This window comes from Athalia rosae, chromosome 2 (assembly GCF_917208135.1).
Source record: "Athalia rosae chromosome 2, iyAthRosa1.1, whole genome shotgun sequence".
Taxonomy (NCBI): Eukaryota; Metazoa; Arthropoda; class Insecta; order Hymenoptera; family Athaliidae; genus Athalia; species Athalia rosae.
Window position 1 is genome coordinate 963,563 of NC_064027.1, and position 20,220 is coordinate 983,782.

The following is a 20,220-nucleotide window of genomic DNA, read 5'->3' on the forward strand; positions in this document are numbered from 1 at the left end:
TTTCACTCTGGCTTTTACCCCCCCCGTCTTGGGCCGGCGGTCGCCCTCCTCCCGCGCGAGCTTCTTCTTCTTCGGTGTTTGTCCTACGGGTCGACCGCGACACGAGGGACCGCAGGCGTCTGCTCCGCCGAGTTATACCGTAACCAAGAGACGACGACGACGACGACGACGACGACGACGAGGCGACGTCTAGCGAATCTCTGGATCTGGAAATTTCATCAGAATTTGTGATAACGTTAGCCAGGTGAGCCCGCGGAGCGAAGTGCGCCGGAGAGGAGCGTTTCTCTCTAATGAATATAAACATGAGTCCCGCGGCAAGCGTCGGGGTTAGACCCAGCTGAGGGAAGGCGTACAGCCTATCTGGTGGGAAAAGGAGGGCTAAAAGGGTCTTTCGGAGTCTCGCCACTTTCCAGGGCTTCAACGGTGTAAATTCAGTAACTCGAAACTTGTAAACGTATAGCCTACCAGACTCGCGAGAATCCGATCGAATAATGCGACTGCTGCAGTTCGCGAATCTCAGCTGCGCACTTTCCGCATCCACGAGGAAAAAAGATGAAAAATGACGAAATACGAACGGGCGAATCCCGAAGTCGCGGGTACTCCTATCGCCCGGAGAAGAAACTCGGGGAAAAGAGACGGAAAAAATATTCTCGCCCACACCGGAAACCGAGACGGCGACGTGCCCATCCTGTTTCGCGACTAATTGCGAGACACTTCGCGCTGCAAAAAAGAGGATTAAAATTATAATTGACGGTTGACTATCCTCCTCCGATACGCGGACGAAACATTATACCTTCCGACATTTTTTAATACTCCTCATCGCCCTAATTGATCCTAATTATATTGTATACTTTTTTATCTTCACCGCGAACCGGAAGGAGATTACTTTATACCGTAGATACACGGTGTACGTCATGTGGCCGTAAATAATCCTCGAAATATCCTTCAGATGTTAAATGTTTTTTTTTTTTTTTTTTTACCTTCGGCGAAAGCGTGCACATTTATATCACCTTTACATAATACATTCGTGTGAATCGAGTCCTGCGAGGATGATCTAGGTGATTCGTGCACGTGTATATAAGGAATACGTATCCTGTACATATACATGTACATATATGTATACTTTTCCTTACTCTATAAAAGCTCGTCCATCACCGGAGAGCTAGCTGGTTTCTCGCTACCGTGAGATCGCTGCAGGATCGTTTCTCAGAGTGCCATCCGTATTGCTTCGAGTCATGCCATGCCATGCCTTGCCAAATACCAAATGCCGCGCGGAGCGAGAGTATAAGGCGAGCGTAGCGGCTAGTCCCTAGCGATTCGGTCTCGGGGATGGTTCCGCGGGAGAGGCAAGAGAAAAAATGAATAAAAAAACAAAAAAAGAAGGAAATATACAAGAAAGAAAAAATAAAGAGGGGCGAACGGAATATCCCGCGATATGTGCGTCCCGGAAAGATCAAGCATAAAGCTCAGGGCTCAAAGCTTCCCGGAGCTTGGAAGCTTTCGAGTTTCGAGTTCAACTTGTTCGGGACTGAATTCCACTTTCGATGTTGTTTTTTTCCCTCCGCCCCACTGCCGCCGCGGCTACTTCCCGTCTTCGATGCTCGATCCTCGGCATTACACCGATACGCCAGCGACTTAGGGATCGCGTGCTAAAAATAAAAATCGGTACCGATTTCCAATTTTGTTTTTCCAGTTTCACGAACTTATTTTCTCGAGATTTCTTTTTTCTCTGCTGTTTCTTTTGCTTCGTTTGTATTCCCCCCCCCCCCCCCCCCCCGCCGCTAATTCCCCTTTCTCCGCATCAACCCGCAGTGGCCCCGAAATCACGTGGCCTTAATCCTCGCGCGGCTTCCGCGTTATAATCGTTTGAGCTTGCGCGCGTGACGTTCGAATTTCTCTCGCGTATTGTTCGTAACATCGATATTATTCGGATACGTTACAGAGGCAAAATAACGCATCTACGGGATCGTCGATCGCACTGTTAACGGTGTGCGCCAATTTTGAAAGAATGCGGTATCCGAATCTGTTTTTGCGTCATCGGCTCAATCAACCGATCATTCTCCGTCGCTCGAAAGCTCGCGTGTTTCTCCCGTTCGTATTTGGTCTTCCGAGGCACGCGAGCGCGAGCTTCCGCGCCGTGTTACGGTGACGGTTTCGTACACATAATCGTCCGGGGAATTAAAATGCGCCACTCCGTACGAGGTGGCGACCCACACGTCGCGGGACTTTGCAGTAGGCAGGAGCATCGTAGTTACACACCCCGCGCGATCGATCGGGCGTTGCAGTTTGGGTGTTTGTCGTGTCGACCATGGTAACGCCGCCGCCCGCGGGGCTTCGCTCGACCCAACGGCAACGCGGGAGCAACACACCACCAACGGAAGCAAAACCAGCGGCAGCGGCAGCGGCGGCTACAACCCCATGCACCCACGACTCTTCTGCATTTATATCGCGCGTACCTTTTCATACCGGGCGTTTCGCGCGAGCGTATTTTCTCGCCTGCAGGTTCCAAAGCACGGTTGTGTGCATTTCGACCCGCCCGCGTATAACTCGCGTGTCCCGGATGCGCGAGGGTCAAGAGACTACGCGTAAATAATCGGGAACAATTAAATTGAATTAAAAGCACCCTGCGCACCGTAGGAAAGAGAGAGGTAGAATGTAAGAAAGATGGGAGAGCCGAATAGATGCGAACGATTTTGGCGTTATGTTTTTGTTTTTTTTTTATACAAAACATACGCGTTCTTCTTCGTCCCTTTTCGGGCACGGTGTAGTCGGAAGTTCGGAAGTTGAAAAGGCTGTTGCACGGGGAATATTATCGTCCCCGTGGGTCTCGGAGGGTGTAAGTTCCGAAGAGCGAGTTTTGACGGTGGCGGAGACGGGAATTGGTATCGTTGGCATTCGCGGGCGTAGAATGAAATTGACAAATACCTAATCGGATATCGCTCGTGGGTTCGCATTGTCCGCGGAGAACAAAAGGGATATCCCATATAGAGTCCTGTTCACCTTAATTAAGAAGTCGTGGCGCAGTTATACTATGTATACACGGTGTGTACGCCTTTTTGTATACCTATAGCTAAGGTTTTATTGTCAGTTTCGTTAGACGATTCAGTTGAGGATAAGCCAATTGAAAAGTTTTACCAAAAAGTTAGCGCAGTAACCTGCGGGAGTGGGTACCCATACACACGTACGGCAAGTGTATACCCACCGCTAACGCCGACTTAAGTTATATATATACCTCGAGTCGACGACTTTAAAAGTTGAAGAAAAAAGGAATCTGCACCGACCAGAAGCTAAAGCTGAACCGAAAGCTCCTGCGGAGGAATAAATTGCCCCTGGACTTTCTTTCCACTTATACAAGCTTTCATTTCTCCTCCCTCCTCGCGTCTCCGCAAACCGACGCCGCGACCAACGAAATCAAATAAAATTAGAAGGAAGGAGCGAGAGAGAGAGAGAAAAAAAAGTGCAAAATGAGAACCGAAAGAGAAGTAGCGTATTCTTTTCCATCCCCCGCGCCTGGCGTTGAAGTAGAATTTTCGCGGCATAAATAATTGACTCTCGTGCGTTAAATTTGAAACGAAAATTAATTACACAATTTTTGTCAACTTTTGTATTTTTCCTTGCCGTAGTTTCTCTCTATTTAAAGTGCCGTAATAATGAGTTCGGTATAAATTTTCCAACTCGCGCACGGTTAATTTCGAAGATTTACTACACGGCCTGTATAAACCCGGAATTACGGGGGCTGCCGTGCCGTCCTTGGTTGACTTTTAGCTGCTGCTTGACCGTACGCTACGTATACCCGTATATTTTACACGCACATCCGCGGAGCGTACAGGGGTGCGTATCGTATGCATAGCTATGTATACATGTATGACGGCGAGAAGAGAGTCCGGTCTGTTATACGCAAACTATATACAACGGTCTACGTTCGTGGCTCGAGGCAATTTCACGGCCTATCGCGGTAACGATACTCTTGGGGAAGACTTCCCCGCCGTTGCAACAGCTGTATCGTCATCCCCGCGTTGTGCAAAATGCAAGAGAGATTCACGAGTCATGAGTCGACCGATTCACAAATTCCAATCCCACCCCCCACCCCCCCCACCCCCCTCAAAAAATCATCGCGCCGCACCACTGCGGTACCGAATAATTCATGCGAATTTTATAATCTCTTGTACTTGTCAGCTGAAACATTTCATCGAATCAGTTACTTAGTAACGATACTTCGTCTATAGGGTCCAAAAACGCGCGGGAGATTGAAAAATCCTCGAGAGATTTCACGTAATCGATAGTTGATGAAAAATAGCCCGAGCGTTTCCTCGTTTCGGAATAAATAATCCTCACGCACGTTTTGAATAAAATTATTTCAGACTATGTACATTCCGCAGGAGGGTCAGAAAGGTCGTAGGCGCTAAGGGGAGAGCGCATGAAAATCGACATCGACCCCTAATTACAGCGGTTGTAAAGAGAAGAGGAGGGAGAACTCGAAGCCCCGGGGCTAAGGACGATTTTTCCACGCTGCGTTGCACCGTGTCGGTTATACGTATAATGTGCCTACGTAACGTATCTCCGCGTATACCCGACTCGTCTGCCTCATGCACGAGATAATGTGAGACGCGGAGAACGTAAGTGTAAGTCACCTGTACACCCTCCGTACTTTCAACCCTCAAACCCTATTCTCCTTTTCCCCTCTCCCCTCACCTTTTCCGCCGTTCTCCCTATCCGCTCTCTGTGTTATTTCCCGAGATGCCATTAGCCAGAGATGACGGGACGCCGCAGCGTGTGCCCCGTGGATATTTTACATTTACTTTCCCACATATTCGTCCATGTAACGCACACAATTCACGCACACAGTTTTCTTTCCCTACTAATATATCGTGCGCCTATACATACCGTAATTGAGGACCGTCCCAACTCTATTTCCCTCTCACTCTCCGATGATTATATCTCGTACGAAAATTTCACGCCGCATACCCTATGAATATATTGTTCAGTGCGCACTTGATTTCAGTCTCCGACGATCTCTTCGCTTTTCACTTTGGCGCACTGAGATCGGTCGAGGAAAGTTGAATTTCGATCGATTGAAATTAAAAAAAAAAAAAAAAAATACATAAAGATATTATAAATTTGTTTAAGGTGAAAATGCGATGTAAATTAGAATGTTGGCGAGCTGTCGCCTCGGCGGAAAGAATAAATACCCTTTGTTGCCTGAATGAATGTTAATGAATTTCGTGTGATTACAGCTGGAGGTGAAAAGCGTCTATTATCTATCGTTTATTCAGATGACGATCCCCGCCGAGCTTAATTCGTGCGGTCTGAAGAACAAAAAGAATGTCGGTGTTTTCATTTCTCGTATTGCTTCACGCGGGTACGCGGGGTACCTTACGTTGCCCTTTTGACCCTCGGCACGACGACGCCTTATACCTTATAGATGCGGTGTAGTCGTCAGGTATTCTCGGCACCGCGCAATCAGCGCAAGTGCTACTTCGGTAATGAACACGTATGACGTCCCCGTACACACGTATGTGCGTACCACAATAGGCCGATGCGCGACTCGCGCAATCCAGAATCTCGATCCCCGTCACACGCTGTTGTGGAGACTGAGAATTCGAACAATCGCTGCTTAGTCCGCAAATAAAAAAAAGGACGAGTTGCGTGAAAAGAAATAAAAAGAAGCAACGTACGTACGTTGAGAAACCACTGGATAAAAAAAAAAAAATAGAACTGAATAATACCTATTTGTAAACTAGAGATGGGGGGGGGGGGGGGATTAAAATTCTGACGATCAAAAGTTCCGTTAACGAATAAAGCTGTAATTACACGGTTCGAGCTTTATAGGCATATTTGTAGAGCCGATAAAATATTTAAAGTGGAGGAGTAAAACGGCCGGTACCCAACGTCGACCAAAGGACCTTTGCAGCAGCTTCGAAAAAGGGTATACGGTTTTCGTTACCGAATTAAATTACCACCTATAATGGGTAGCTACACAAAATGGGAGTGGCAATTGAGCCTGTGTTATAACAGGATATCTGGAGTAATAAAAATCCGTATATAAGGTGGAGAGTAAAACAGCAGATTTTGTTTATATGCTAGCTATGAAATTATAGTACAATGATAATGAAATATCTAGAAGATTTTCGGCGAAATGAAATTCCTCCAACATTTCGTTATTGCAGAGGTCTTTCCACCGTTTGAGATTATTTGTCAAGTTCATCAGCGGGTAGAAGATTGTCAAACTTTTTCTAAATTCGATCTTCATTTTTATAGTCAAATCATAATAAATTATACGGTGTACGTTATACCCGCAATACCGCTATTAGCGAAGAATAAGAAATTATAAAACTTAGTAGTCCGATTAGCGAGTATAAGCGCAGATAAAAATTATTTCACCGCGTCGGGGAGGCTGATCTAAATATTTTTTTGGAGAGACTCCAAAAGCCCCTCCGATATATGTGTATATCACGTTGAAGTTTCGGCCTCTTGTCACGTACGCGCGTACCTATTTGACAATGCCGGAGAGTAGAATCAAACGTTCTCGAGGGTAATATCATAATGGATATAAGGATGATTGAGGCTCCTCGACTCTGAGAGATTGGTTTCTACCATTTGCACTGGGAAAAGTAGACTTACCTTTGTACACGCGATGCTTTTAACGACAGCTATTTTCCAATTCCGTGTATGCTTTATTCGATCCCGGAATATCTCTCTAGTTTTCCATTTGCGCGTTCGTATAGTCGACGTTCGAAGAAGCTGTGCGGTGTGCGGAAACGTTGATCGAGCAAAAAGAAAAAGAAAAAAAAAAAACAGAGCAGCTTAAAGAACGAGCGACGTTGACGTCCGAAATGATCGACGAACGACGGCTGACAGGTATTATCAATAATACGACAGGCGGTGAATTGGCCGGAAGACAAAACAGAAGATTTCTCTCGTCTGCCGTCAATTCCGTCGTCATCCCCATACCCCCCGATATGAGGGACGAATGGTAGGAAAAAGGAATCGAAGCTGAATAAGTAAGCATCTCCAATCATTTTACACTATACTTACGTATTTTTATTTTATCGCATGGATTATTACATTAATAGTTTGTGTCTCGTACGATATTTCAATTTTCTTAATTTTTATTTATTTGTTTATTTTTTTTCCAATGTATAATATCTATAGATAATAATGTATAATGATATAGTAAATATATGTATAATATGTATATATATGTATATATATACAATCTTTTATGTACAGACGCGTAGTATTTGTCGTTGATCAAACTCAGAATATCCGTGTATTTTGTTATATCTTATCCTTACCTTTCATATATTATATAATTGTAAGCCATGATTATACGTTATACATTATATATATTCATACATGACGTATACGTATAGGTATACGGTATAAATATTTGTTCGATTTTAATTTCTGGTATAAAAAAAAAAAAAAGAAAAAAGAAGATGAACAAGAGACAGAGGAAGAGGATGAAATACTACTAATTTCTGATAAAATGAAAATAAAAAAACATTTAAGAACGAGAGTTGAGAAAAAAGAACGATCGTCCAATCACTTCGTTATCTATTTATCTATCTATACGAAGACTAGAAAAATGTATTTATATTAATGTTATCGATAATTTTTACATCAGATTTCATAACATACTCGATTCTATCCGTCATCATCATCATCATCACCATCATCATCGTCGTCGTCACCTTTTGATATATTAAATCTATATTCATATGCAATGTCATCATATTAAATACCTAACAATAATTCGATATGATTAAGTACCCTATGAAGATCGAAATTAAAACGTTGGGATCCCATGTGAATACCTTGTAGTTGAAAATACAGTCTTTTGTATAACAATCATAATTATTACGCTCTAAGATACTCGATAAAATAATGAAAAATAAAATAATGTTCCGCGATCGCAACGTAGTTAACAATAATTAATAAACCTGTACCGCGTTGAGCACTATAATATGGAATCGGCAATCGTACGTAAAGTGGAACTAATGATAATCATAGTAGTAATAATAATAATAATAATAATACCTGAATAGTGTAAGCCTATGCAATGCCTATGTCCGAAGATGCACGTGATAAAAATATAATTAGGATGGGGCAGTGTTTGGAATAAAATTACTAGGCTTCACGCAGTTGGGGTCAGTTTTCCTCGATAATTTTTTCTAAAAACGTATCTCCCTCCTTGTTACAATTGTTGCCTGATATATTGTTCGAAGGTTTGTCGTTATTACAAGCGCGAGCGATTAAACAGTGTTGATTGTTGGCGCCAACGAGAAGACCCTTTCTGAGGACATTTAGGTACCCCTAGCTTTGCACAATATCGCTAAGGTATTCGTCGTGGGTTGTTAGTAGATGCCTGGGAACGTCGAGCGCGGTGTGCAAAGTCACGCACACGCCACGGTTGAGGCTAACGGCTGGATAAAATACGCCGTAGAGATCACGAAAGGCGACACCACCCTGCGGTTGATCGTTTACGAAAAATCGGAGAGTGTGCGTCGTTTCCAAATCGAGAAGAACGCCGACCGTTGAACCTTGTTGAACGCCGCCTTCCGTACGTTGCGCGTGTCTACCGCCGTGCATGAACCAAGAACGTTGACGATCGATGTACATGCTCCAGCCCTTCTCGTCCTTACCTTTATTATTTCATATTTGTTTTATACATTTGTTCGTTGCCAAGTTTATCCACGAGGAGATTCGATCGCCCGTTCATTTTTCAAATTGAAAACACCGAGGGGGGGGGGGGGGGGGGAAAAAGTTGGAGGGAGACGATTCGATCCTCGGAGAGATACGGGCCACAAGTTTGAAAGAACGACTCACCGAGCATTTGGTCCCTCGCTACGTCGGCACGGGCTACCCCGAAGGCCGGGTCCGTGTCGCTGTGGTATCGGTCAATGGTCAGTTCCCAATAGTGGACACCCCTGGAGAAACCGACGCTTGATAGGACCACCCGATGCTCGTAACCTTCGCACGAGGCGCTCGTCGCGTCCTCCGATACGGATACTTCCTGGGGGACACCCGAACCCATTCCCATTCCGATACCAGACGTCATTCCGGATCCCATAGATGAACCGGAACTCGATTGACCGACCGCCCAGGAAAACCACGCAACTTTAAGGGAGGGAGGAAATAAACTTTGCTTTTTACTCGTCCTTTAATCTTCATCTCTGTATCGTAGGGGTTGAATCCCCTTTGAGTCGTGTGCCGGGGTTTGCGAACGCCTTCGGACCATGACCCGGAAATAGAAGGTCGGCGAAATAATGCGAGGGCGGGGGATAATATGCAGGTATGGGGGGGGGGGGGCTATGTACCTTCCATCAAACTATATGTACTTATATGTACTTATAGCGTGAGTGCTAAAGAGGGTAAGTATAAGTAGGAGTTGAGCATTTGTTTTACTGGAACCGGTTCGTGACTCGTAAAACTTAACGACAAAACAAAGAAGTTTGTCGGTTGTTTGTAAAAGCGTGGTCTCACTCGCGAACAAATTTCGAGCGAAAGGTGGAAGGGTGCAGCGCGACGGGGTGGAGGGAATAAAACAAAACCGAAGAAGATTCGAGAAAAGCGGAATGGGAACGCGAGGACAAAAATTAACAGAGGGGAAATAGGAGAGGCAGAAAAACTCACCCTCGGCAGTTTGTAGGCCGATCAGCTCCGAATATTCTCCTTCCCCCGCACTGTTGAACGCCCTCACCCTAGCGTTGTAAAGCGAATTGAAGTGCAGCCCATCTACCGTGCAGATCGTCTCTCGTCCGCAGTACACCTCCTGTGGGAAGAAAGTACGAGGGGTTTTTTTTTGTTTTCTTTTTTTCTCTTCGTCGTCCTCGTCGGGAATAGGCAAAACGTACGGTATGTGTACAACCCGTATCGGAAGTAGTAGGGAAAATAAAAACACTCGAATGGAGAAAGGATCCCTAAACTTGAGATTTCGAGAAAAGAAGAGCGAAGCGAGGAGAAGAAGAAAAAAAAAAAGCCGAAGAGGAGAAGACACTTTTGGACCCTCGTTCGGAGTTAGTCACTTTGAAAGCTGCTCACTCTGAACTCTCCACCGCAACCGTCGTCCAGTTCCAGGAGATAACCCTCCACGGCTGGACCGCGCTGACCACTTGCGACTCCGCCTCCACCTCCCGGAGGCTGCCAGGCCACGGTAACGCTGTTATTCTCGGCACTGCATTCTTCGGGGATCAACTGAGGCGCACCTGGTGCTGCAACATTAGTCAAAACGGATCTCAACACTCCATCATCATCAATTCGTCATCAGTCATCACCCTATCGGAGTACGCGCGTACTGCAGTCCCGCCGGTGCCGGTGTAGTAAGCTGCTGATATCGCTCGCGATTTGCATGAAATATGTATAAATCATCGCGTATTCCACGTGCAACGGAGAAAGGTTGAAACCTCGGCGTTGATTATTCTCCTCCGCGCGGACGAATTGGCTGGTTTAATTCTCGGAAGCGGAGCACCTTTGGCTCCGCGCATACGGTATAATACTCGGAGTGTCGCGTAAGTTTGATCGCCGTGACAGAGGTCGAAGGAGGGCGTGCCTGGTGCAGCCTCGTACCTACCTACCTACCTACCCTGGGAAATAGTTGGCCGCATTGTTGACAGTGTATCTTCTGACCCCAGTGGCTCGAGGGAGTGACACCGGTCGCTAATAAACCTCTGGACTTTGGAACACCGCGGAGTACTAGGCGTGGTTGATGAAGACAAAAGGTCGTTGAAACGCCTACGCCGGTGAACGGAAAACGATTCTAAGCACCCGCCCGCACCTATTATAAACTTCGCCGGAAGTTGGTAACGTAGTTAAATCTGGCGGTGAGCTTATTTCACTCCGTATGATGATTCTCCGATACAGAGGGTCGTTTGTTTTTTTTTTCGTTTGTTTTGTATTCTAGTTCCTGTGCGGCGCATTAAGAAGCGCGACACACGTGAATCGCACGAATACGTTTGTCCGGAAGGAAAATCGGCCGTAAGATTTGCTTCGGTGAGACGCGACGTGACATCGGTAGGTCGAGTCAAGCGATTTCACGCCCTTATATTTTCGGGGGTTCGTCCCGCGGCGGAGTAAAAGTCCTGAGGGAAACCTACGATCACGATATTGGACGAGGGATGAAACTTTTCCCGAATAGTATTCGTTGTAGAGAAAAAAAAAAAAAAAAAAAAAAAACAGAAAGAAAGAAAGAAAAAAGGTCGGACACGTATCTCTTTTCTCGCCGAGACTAACGTTTTTTCATTTATTCCGTCGATGGATGGTTCACCTTACGCCGCTTGGAGCCGGCGCCGTTTTCCGGGAGCTTTGATCTCGCGTGAATTTCATTTTCGAGTTGTTGATTTTTTAGTTCCACTGTTTCGTTATTACATTCGGTATATATGTGTATAGGAGAGCATTCGGGACTCCGAGTTTCCGACGAATAGGCGCGCTTCGATTAAATAATCACTGGGCAGTGTAAACGCGTAATTCATTCGGGTGTGGTCGTTGATTCAATTTATTTTTATTTCATGTTTCGCTGTTTTGTTTTTAGTGTTGCTTTACCTGCGGTAGGGTAACGGTCCTCCCCATCAGCGGCTGCGTCCAAAATTATACAACGCTTTTTACAACATTATACGAACTTTATACAACAGAGAAACACATGGTCACGACGTCCCGCTACGTCGGATAATTAAAACGACATTATGAAACAAGATGTCGAAATTCGAAGGGGCAAACCTCTAAGCTAAGACCACGCGAGACCCCTTGCGCGATTAATGGAGTATATCGGCGCTTACGTTTGAGCTGCACAAAGGTTAGTTGATCGATGGCCCTGCGTAGGGGTTTGTCATCGAGGGTGAGATCCAGAAGGGGAAGTCTGGCGGCTTCCTGAACCCCCTCAGCGGCACCCCAAGATCCAGCGGCGGCAGAAGCTCTGACGGAGAGCATACCGCCGATTTGGAGGAAGGCGGCGCTGTCCGTTTCCTTGAGTGCCTCGATGCAGAATGTGAGTAGGGCGGTTGTTGCCTGCAGGTGAGAGGCGCATCTACCGACGTGTTCCCTCAGGGACCTAACCCGACTCTCTCGCGTCTGCCTTGCTGCCTCGATCAAACGACCCTTACGCGCCTGCAGCTGACCCACCAAACTCGCCACCCTGTCGTCAACCTCCTGCTCCAGGGCCGCGCATTCCTCCTGCAAAAAATCGCCCGGAAAATCCCATTCCACAATTTGTTCTTCCGATTTTTTTGCACAATTATTCTTGGAAAAATGTAGAAAGCCTTTCAGGAGATCTGTGGAAAATTGCTGCTCTGATCTTAGAAAAAGACACCTTCAAATATTCGACAAAAATTACTGGCAGATTTTTTGTAAAGCAAAAAGAGGATTGGAGTAAGATATTTCAAGAGAAGCCCATATGAGAAACTCGAACCTATGGCTTGCACGATAAATGAATGGTTTTCCCGTTGAAGTTTAGGATTACTTATACAAAGTGGCGCAGAAGTTTGCATTCTTTCGTAAAACTTTTTAAATTGCAGGTAAAAGGTATTCGCAATAATAAAGTAATCTGTGTTATTAAAATTACACGTGTTCACGGACTACACGTGCATATAATTTTCGTTGTGAAACATATCGCGCAACGAATATTTCTCGGCGAAAAATGAAATTTTTAAATTGAACGAGTTATCGCCAATTTATCGACCCAAAAAGTGAAAAATCAAGGATATCTCGCTAGGAAAAATTCGTAGCTCAATTTACTCAACGGATTCGTGTTCCTGAGGTCAAATTACGTTGGAAAAGTGTCCTGCAATCGATTTTTAAAATACTTCATTTTTAGGCCAAAAATTGAAAAAATCCAAAGGGGTACCCCTTGGATTTTTCTCAATTTTGGGGTCAAAAATCGACATTTTTTTAAATTGAGTTTCCTATGCGATTTTCATGTATTTTGATCTCAGGAATCCGAATTTTAAAGCCAAATTGATCTATCTATAAAATTGATCGAGTTATCGCCAATTTTTCACTTTTTGAAACAGAAAAATTGAGATATCTCGCTAGGAAAAATTCGTAGCTCAATTTACTCAACGGATTCGTGTTCCTGGGGTCGAATTACGTTAGAAAAGTGTCCTGCAATCGATTTTTAAAATACTTCATTTTTGGCCCAAAAATCGAAAAAATCCAAAGGGGTACCCCTGGGATTTTTCTCAATTTTGGGGTCAAAAATCGACATTTTTTTAAATTGGGTTTCCTATGCGATTTTTATGTATTTTGATCTCAGGAATCCGAATCTGGCAACCAAATCGATCTATTCATCGAAATGATCGAGTTATCGTTAATTTTTCGCTCTTCAAGGAGAAAAAAGAATTCACTAATATCCCGGAGCTCCGACATGTATGCATGTCATATCCTTTTTTCCGGGTGGCCGCGCGCCGGTTTTTGGTTATTCCCCGTCAGCGCGGGTCTCTTCATTACAGCGACGTGTTTCGTAATGATTCCAGGTTATAAAACGGGCACACCTCTGCATACCCCCCGAGGGACTCCGTATTCGTAACAAATTCTAATTAACAGGATGAAAAACGAGCACATCCCCGCGAGTACGAGACAGTGATATTTATACCGAATAAACTAGAACCACGTACCCATCCGTGGTACGTGTACAGGTACCACCTGTGTATCACCTCAGCGAAGACAGATTATAGGAAAAGGATAAACTCACGTGAACTTTGTCCGTCATTCCTTTAAGCCTCTGTATAAACTCCGTCGTCGATCTCGCCCTCTCAGACAGCTGTTGTAGATTTTGCGACAATTCCGTCTGTAACGATAAAGTAAACGTGCGAACCAGATTATCACAGGGTATTCCAAGGCGATAATCAGCAATGTTGGCGATGAAATATTCATACGGATTCCGCGAAGCATTGAAATTACGTGAAACTGAATTTTTATATTTCTAGGGGTCCGAGGGGGCCTCCCTTGAATCGGTTCGCCATAGGCGTGTAGTCGGCAGTGCCGGATCAATACGGGCGCACGTGACGCCCTGATCGACCACGGAAAGCAACTCGGTGTGAAATAGTCGTCGGACGATCCGCGAAAAAACGAGAGGCGAACAAGAGGTTCTACGAGACTCGGTAATTTTTTTTTTTATTTTTTTTTTCGGAAAATCTTGAAGGAGGGAAGAAATGAAGATAAAATAATAAACGAGCCGGACATCGGGAGGATGACGAGAGCGATGTATGCGGCCTGCGAAATTTCTTAGAATAGAATATGACACCGGAAATTCAATTACGCGAGGTAACGAGCTATGAAAATGTTATCAACGTCCTTCTCGCGGTCGTTTGTTCATTTATTTTCAAGGTGCGAGCGTATATAAACAGGACGAGAAGAACGCGGAAGTCGATCAGGTATTCTCGGAGTTATTTTTCGAAAAGGCGATGGAAATTCTAGGGATGAAATATCCAGAGGCTTCTTCTTCTCCTCGCCAGTCTCGATATACATCGTCGGATCCCTCTATCCTGGTATGGGAACGCGTATAGCGAGAGCTGGGAAACGGGAACAGAAACGGGAATAGGAGCTGGTAAAACCCACCCCCGAGTTTCAGATGACTACATTTTTGGTATTAGCATATGAAAGGGAGTACAGATTTTATCAATATCCCGCAGCATCACGAACAGAGAACCTGCGAAAGGAAGATAAGTATCCCGTATAGGATATACGTATACATCTACCGATATATATTCCTTTGCGCGAGGTCGTCGAAACCGGTACGTACGAAGAGGGAGACTTCGGAAGCAAACGTACGTTCGCAGGGGCAATCATCGGCACACGCCCCCCCCCCCCCCCCCCCCACCCCCCTGCGAAAAATGGTACGAATAAACAATTACATACTCAAATGAAGTACGGTAGAAGAACGTGAAATTTTTCTCCCTTCTTAAAGGCTCTTTTACTCGAGTATAAACTCGCGGGTGAAGGGTTTTCTTGAGCAACGCCTACCGCGCGATTCGAATTCTCCGGTATTATAAAGTTGTATCGCAATCGCGCGGTTAAAGTCTGCAAAGAGTCTAGACCGGAGAACGAGGAGGTCTTAATTAAGGTAATAGCCAGCGTCTGGACCTGGCGTCGTATACCCGGGGGCCGTTCGAGCGATAGCTACGGAAGAGGCGTCGAAGCCTTCCTCTCTTTGTTTCTCTCTTTTGATCTCGATCAACCGCGGGGGCAAGAAATACGAGGTGACGAAGCAATTCCTTCGATTATAACCGAGTGAAAATGAAAATCCAATTTTCCATACCACCTGACATCAATTAATTATATGAAACTCGACGATCGGTGGTAAAATCGCCCCCCCCCCCCCCCCCCCCCGCTAATTACAACATTTAGATAGAAAATGAGGCTGCGTGGTATAGGAGAGCGAAAACGAGAAGAAATAAAAGAATATAGCAAAGAGGAAGTGCGAAGAGGCAGTTGCAGTCGGCATACGTCGACTGCTGGGGTGCAGGCGGGGGTTGGAGGAGGGTGGATTTATAGCTCGGGGTGCACGTCTGGCGATGGTGCAGACGGTGGCTGAGTGCGAGTTAAAGAAGAAAAAGAAGAATAAAAAGAAAAGTTGAAAAAGGCATAAAAAATGTAGGTAGGTACGTACGTCCTACCTACATGGGTACACATGGAATGAAAAAAAAAAAATGAATAAAATAAAAGAGTACCTACTGAGCGCTCGGGGGCCCGGAAAGAGTTGGCGAATATAAGAGAAAAGAGAGCAATGAAAGTCGTTGAAAACGAATAAAATCGATCGCTAACGCATACGGGGGATATTCCTCGCGTATGGAGTGTCGCGAAGAAATTCAAATATATGTACAACGAAGAAACGAAAAATAAGTAAAAAGCGAAGGAGTAAAATTCATCGTTCCGTTCGGATGGAGGCTGAACCTTTTTGGTTTTTTTTTTTTTTTTTTTTTAGTTTGAAAGAAAAGTTTGTCAGAATCGTTCAATGCGCGGGTACAGATACTCATACTACCACATAGTATACGACGTGTACGAGATGAATTGTAAGTTTTTAAGCATTGTACAGGGACGAATTTATCATACATATAATTGGCTCGGTTAATTAGAGTCCTTAAGAACGTCGGATACGGCAGCATGTTGCGGAGTTAAGAGTGCGCCATACAATATGGCGGTTTCCTCTTCGTCAGCATTGTACTTTTGAGCATTCGCACGGAACAAAGTAGCCGTATAGTTTCAGTTATACATACGTACAAGTATACACCGTGTATACCACACACAGCTGCAGCGGAAAAAGGAGAAAGAGATGCAACGACGCCCTGGTGCACCGGCAGCCGCAACGGAGCGACCAGACCCCCAGAATCATACGACGTATAGCGCGAGCGTATAGCGACGCGACGGATTTTCTCCCCTCGCAAACTACCGGATTATAACACGTAACGCGGGTATATTATACACCCGAACGACGTAACCCTTGCTTTTCGCTGAATGGAAGAAAAGTTCTCCACGTTTTTTTCGTCGCTTTTTTCTCCGAAACCTCGTCGCTTATCCTTTTTTTCCAACTTCCTTTTCAAGCGAGAGAAGTTAATACTCGGGTATACGGTACAATTACCTGCGGAAATGAAAAGTCACGTTTTTCAAGAAAATCTCGAATCTTCGAAGTCCGGTAAATTACCTCGACTTATTTTACACGACTCAACGTCCAACGATTGGCGATCGCGATCGCAGACGCGGATGACCCCGGGTGTGCGGCGCGGCGGTATAATATACCGCATAAACTCTACTCCGTTTCGGGTTACAGTCTCTCGGCGTATAAACGCAGGTACGTTCGATCACTCCTACATACGACTACGGGGACATGAGCACGCGAGTTTGATATCACTGTATATAACGTCTACTACCGTAACCGGAACGATGTCAAGTGTGAACTTTCCTCTCCATAGCTCGCGGAGGTTTTGCGGCAGCGCGTCCAGTGATATCTGATAATTGGATCGACACTCCGATACTTTATCTGTACTACAGGGATTGCATTATCTCTGTGTGCAGCTTAAGAGTAGGTACGCCATCGTCGCCACTGGAAGTAACGCGATTGTAACGTAATTTTTCGTTATAGTTCCATCGCGCGGTACACGTACGCGCCTACAAACGCGTGAGATATCGCGTAGAAGTAAGACTCCACGGATCGTGATAAATTTCACCCTGCGCGATGGTGTGTGTGTGTGTAGCTGCAATCTGCACAAGAATCTGTCTGAACGTCGTTGAAGAGTAGGGAAAAAAATCAGTGTAAAACGACCGATAACTTTAATCAATAAGCTATTCATTTTATAATACAACGTCTATAAGATGCTCAGCAATCAGGGATATTCGATATACAATAAACGAACGCCAACTTTGATTCGCGCAGGGATTGCTTCTAGGTAGAGATATTCAATTTCTGGAATCGAATATCACCGCGTTCGCGAATCGTATATATGTATATACATGATCTAAAATGATGGTCATGCTTGTATAAACATTACCGAATCATAATTGGGCATAAATAGTTGCGGAAACGTAGATATTATACCAGACATATATATAGGTATACATGCATCCGCGGCGATATGACGTAAGGTAGCGTTCGAATTTATATGCTAAATAGATACGAAGAAGCAAAGTAATATTGGCCGAGAATGGAAAGGGGGGAAGGGTTTGGCATTGCAAATGCGATCACGAAGACGACGACGACGACGACGACGACGACGAGGACGACGTTGGGTTTAAATTGCGGCAAATTGGCGAGTGAAACAACGGAGCCAATTATACATTATTCCGAGTATGATAATCGAGACAATAACCCCGCTAAAGCACGTCACGAACCGCAGCCTATATTAGCCTCTGCGCGAACGGCGTGGCTCAATAATCCAATCATCGGAGCGCGGAGATTAAATCGAATCAAAAGACGATATTCGAACGGGGCGAGCGAATCGATTCGCAGCGTTCCGCAGAACTCTCTTGACCTCCGACGATATAATAATCATTCGCTATTTAGCCGCCGTTTACACGATCGGCACCGGTTGCTTCCACTTTTTCCTCCTCATTTTCTCGCCGTCCACGTGTTATCCTATTTATACGCGCAACGCAGTTGTACACGTACCTATATTCGCGTCGTCCAACTTTCCCGCGGATGCGTTTTCTCCGCAAGTTCTTCTTTTTTTATTTCTCTCTTCGCACGAGATGATCAATCTTTCGATATTTATGCACGCGTTTCCGATAGCGAATATAAACGAAGAGAGTAGACGAGGTACAGCTGCTGCAGCTACGGATACCGTTTACAACCGGATAGCGCTACCGTATAGCTTTGCCCATGTATTCCTCATCCTACTCGTCTGTCGCTTGTGCCGGGCAAAATTTCATTATTCACATATATATATATATATATATATATATATATATATATATCTCGGTGACAATAAAAACGAGGGCTTCGGGTCCTGCAGACGAGACGAGCTGCGAGACGAGCCTTTGAAGTCTCGTACCTACAGCCGCTTATATTCGGGGGCGGATTTCACATCCCCGGAGGCCAATTCTCTCGCGAAAAATATACAACAGCGTTTGTTGTATTTTTCTTCATCTCTTTTTCGCTTCTCCCTTTTTCTTTGCCCGGCGTCGAAAAATTTCGCGGGAAATGGGTCGGAAAATGTGATTTTCTTTTATCAAGTTTTCATACCGGTAAAAATTCACGCGGACCGCCTGTAATTTATTGTATATCGTCGTGTCGCGCTGAAGGAATCGGAAGGATAAACTTGACCCGATTACCGCGTATATAACGTTCCTCAAATTGAAAAACTACGCGGTTCGCGGTTATCGCGACGCCTCGGCGTGTATCCACGAGTCGGTCGTCGCCTCGTTTTCATTTGTTACCATTAACCTCGCGTTGTAACGACGGGGGAATCGACAGACGTCGCAGCGGGGGTGTTATATTCCAAAAATGATAATCGTTGAATCGAACGAGAGAGGAGAATGAAAAAGGAAATATTGAAACACAGGGTTGCAGCGAGATTTTCAGTGGTCTCCTGCAGATGGGCGTATAATACTTGACCCATTTCCATTTTCCCCAAGAGACCCCCTGGCTCAACTGTAGCATCAGCGTTATATCCCGAGGCGGTGTTGAATAACTTGCCGGGATATTCGCTTCTCAAATTCCCGGAATTTTCCATATTCATACACACAGCGAGATGCGATATTCGCGCAGCATCGGTTATAATAAGTGCTAATTTTTTTTTTTTTATTTATTTTTTTTTTTCCACCTCTCATCGTTTCAAAAGTTACGCGATATCCAGATTTCGGGTTACAAACGTCGAAACTATATACCACGGACTTTCGATATTCCATAGCCGGGTGAATTTTGCACGTGAAACAGAATATGTACGTGCAATCGTTTTTTGGATGACGATTGTTCGTTTGTATCCAGAGCTGTCCGCGCATTATGTTTTCACTCGTTTCGCTCTGCCTTTTCTTTTTTTTTTGTTTTCTCTTTTTTTTTTCATCTCCAATCTGTTTTATATAAACCCCTTTCCCCTTTTGTAGCGCCAATTTGTTCGTTTGGCCTGTGCAGCAGCCGTTCGATTCGCCCGAGCGCCCTTGATGGTCCAGTCTTTTGTTGGCATGATTAATTCCACTTCTCTCTCCTGCATCTCCTTCATCCCTTCGCAACCACCTCCATCCTATTTCCGTTGTTCATTCGGCACTCACACATTTTACATATGTTATATAAGCCCCCGCCCCCCCCCCCCCCCACCCCCGTATACTCCCTGCGATCAGATGTATGCGTGACTCACTCGCGCGATCGCTAGTACAAGGTGTGTGTACATGTAATACGTACGACATAAAGGGTGTTCATTTTCTTTTCCTTCTTTTTTTTTTTAGTTTTAGTTTTTCAATTCTTTTTGTACTTTATTTTGTTAATACGATATCGTGCAAGTGCTCGCACCGCGTACTATGGATTCAATATATATAATGAAATCTATAGTCCCCGCGTATAATATCTTTGGTATATTATTATAGTATGTGTACGATCCCTTTACCTCCGACCTGTTCACCCTTTGCTTTCCTTTCATCTTTCATCTTACGGCTTTTATAATATCCTCAATCTTTCATCTCCCGAGGTGAATCCACCGGGACCACGTGGGTGCACAGGCCTCTCAAATTATGTGCGTGATGCAGGTCGCAGGTTGTAAAGAAAACATACAAACGGAAGGAGAAAAAATTTCTCTAGAACAA

The 20,220-nt window shown here is 44.9% G+C and overlaps 1 protein-coding gene across 2 annotated transcripts in view; it reads right to left on the bottom strand.

Annotated features, from left to right (window-relative positions):
* Window positions 1-7,412: 7,412 nt before the first annotated feature.
* LOC105691449 (E3 ubiquitin-protein ligase TRIM9) overlaps window positions 7,413-20,220 on the bottom strand; it is a 35,101-nt gene continuing 22,293 nt past the window's right edge. The window contains exons 3-9 of one of the 2 annotated variants that reach the window (XM_012409919.3): window positions 13,685-13,780; window positions 11,775-12,168; window positions 11,542-11,574; window positions 10,045-10,214; window positions 9,637-9,775; window positions 8,830-9,120; window positions 7,413-8,645 (exon numbers count right to left, since the gene is read on the bottom strand). In XM_012409919.3, coding sequence (XP_012265342.2) covers window positions 8,317-8,645; window positions 8,830-9,120; window positions 9,637-9,775; window positions 10,045-10,214; window positions 11,542-11,574; window positions 11,775-12,168; window positions 13,685-13,780 — 1,452 coding nt within the window. In that variant the 3' untranslated portion in view covers window positions 7,413-8,316. The remainder of the gene's footprint in view (window positions 8,646-8,829; window positions 9,121-9,636; window positions 9,776-10,044; window positions 10,215-11,541; window positions 11,575-11,774; window positions 12,169-13,684; window positions 13,781-20,220) is intronic. The other variant, XM_020855546.2, reaches the window with a different exon arrangement.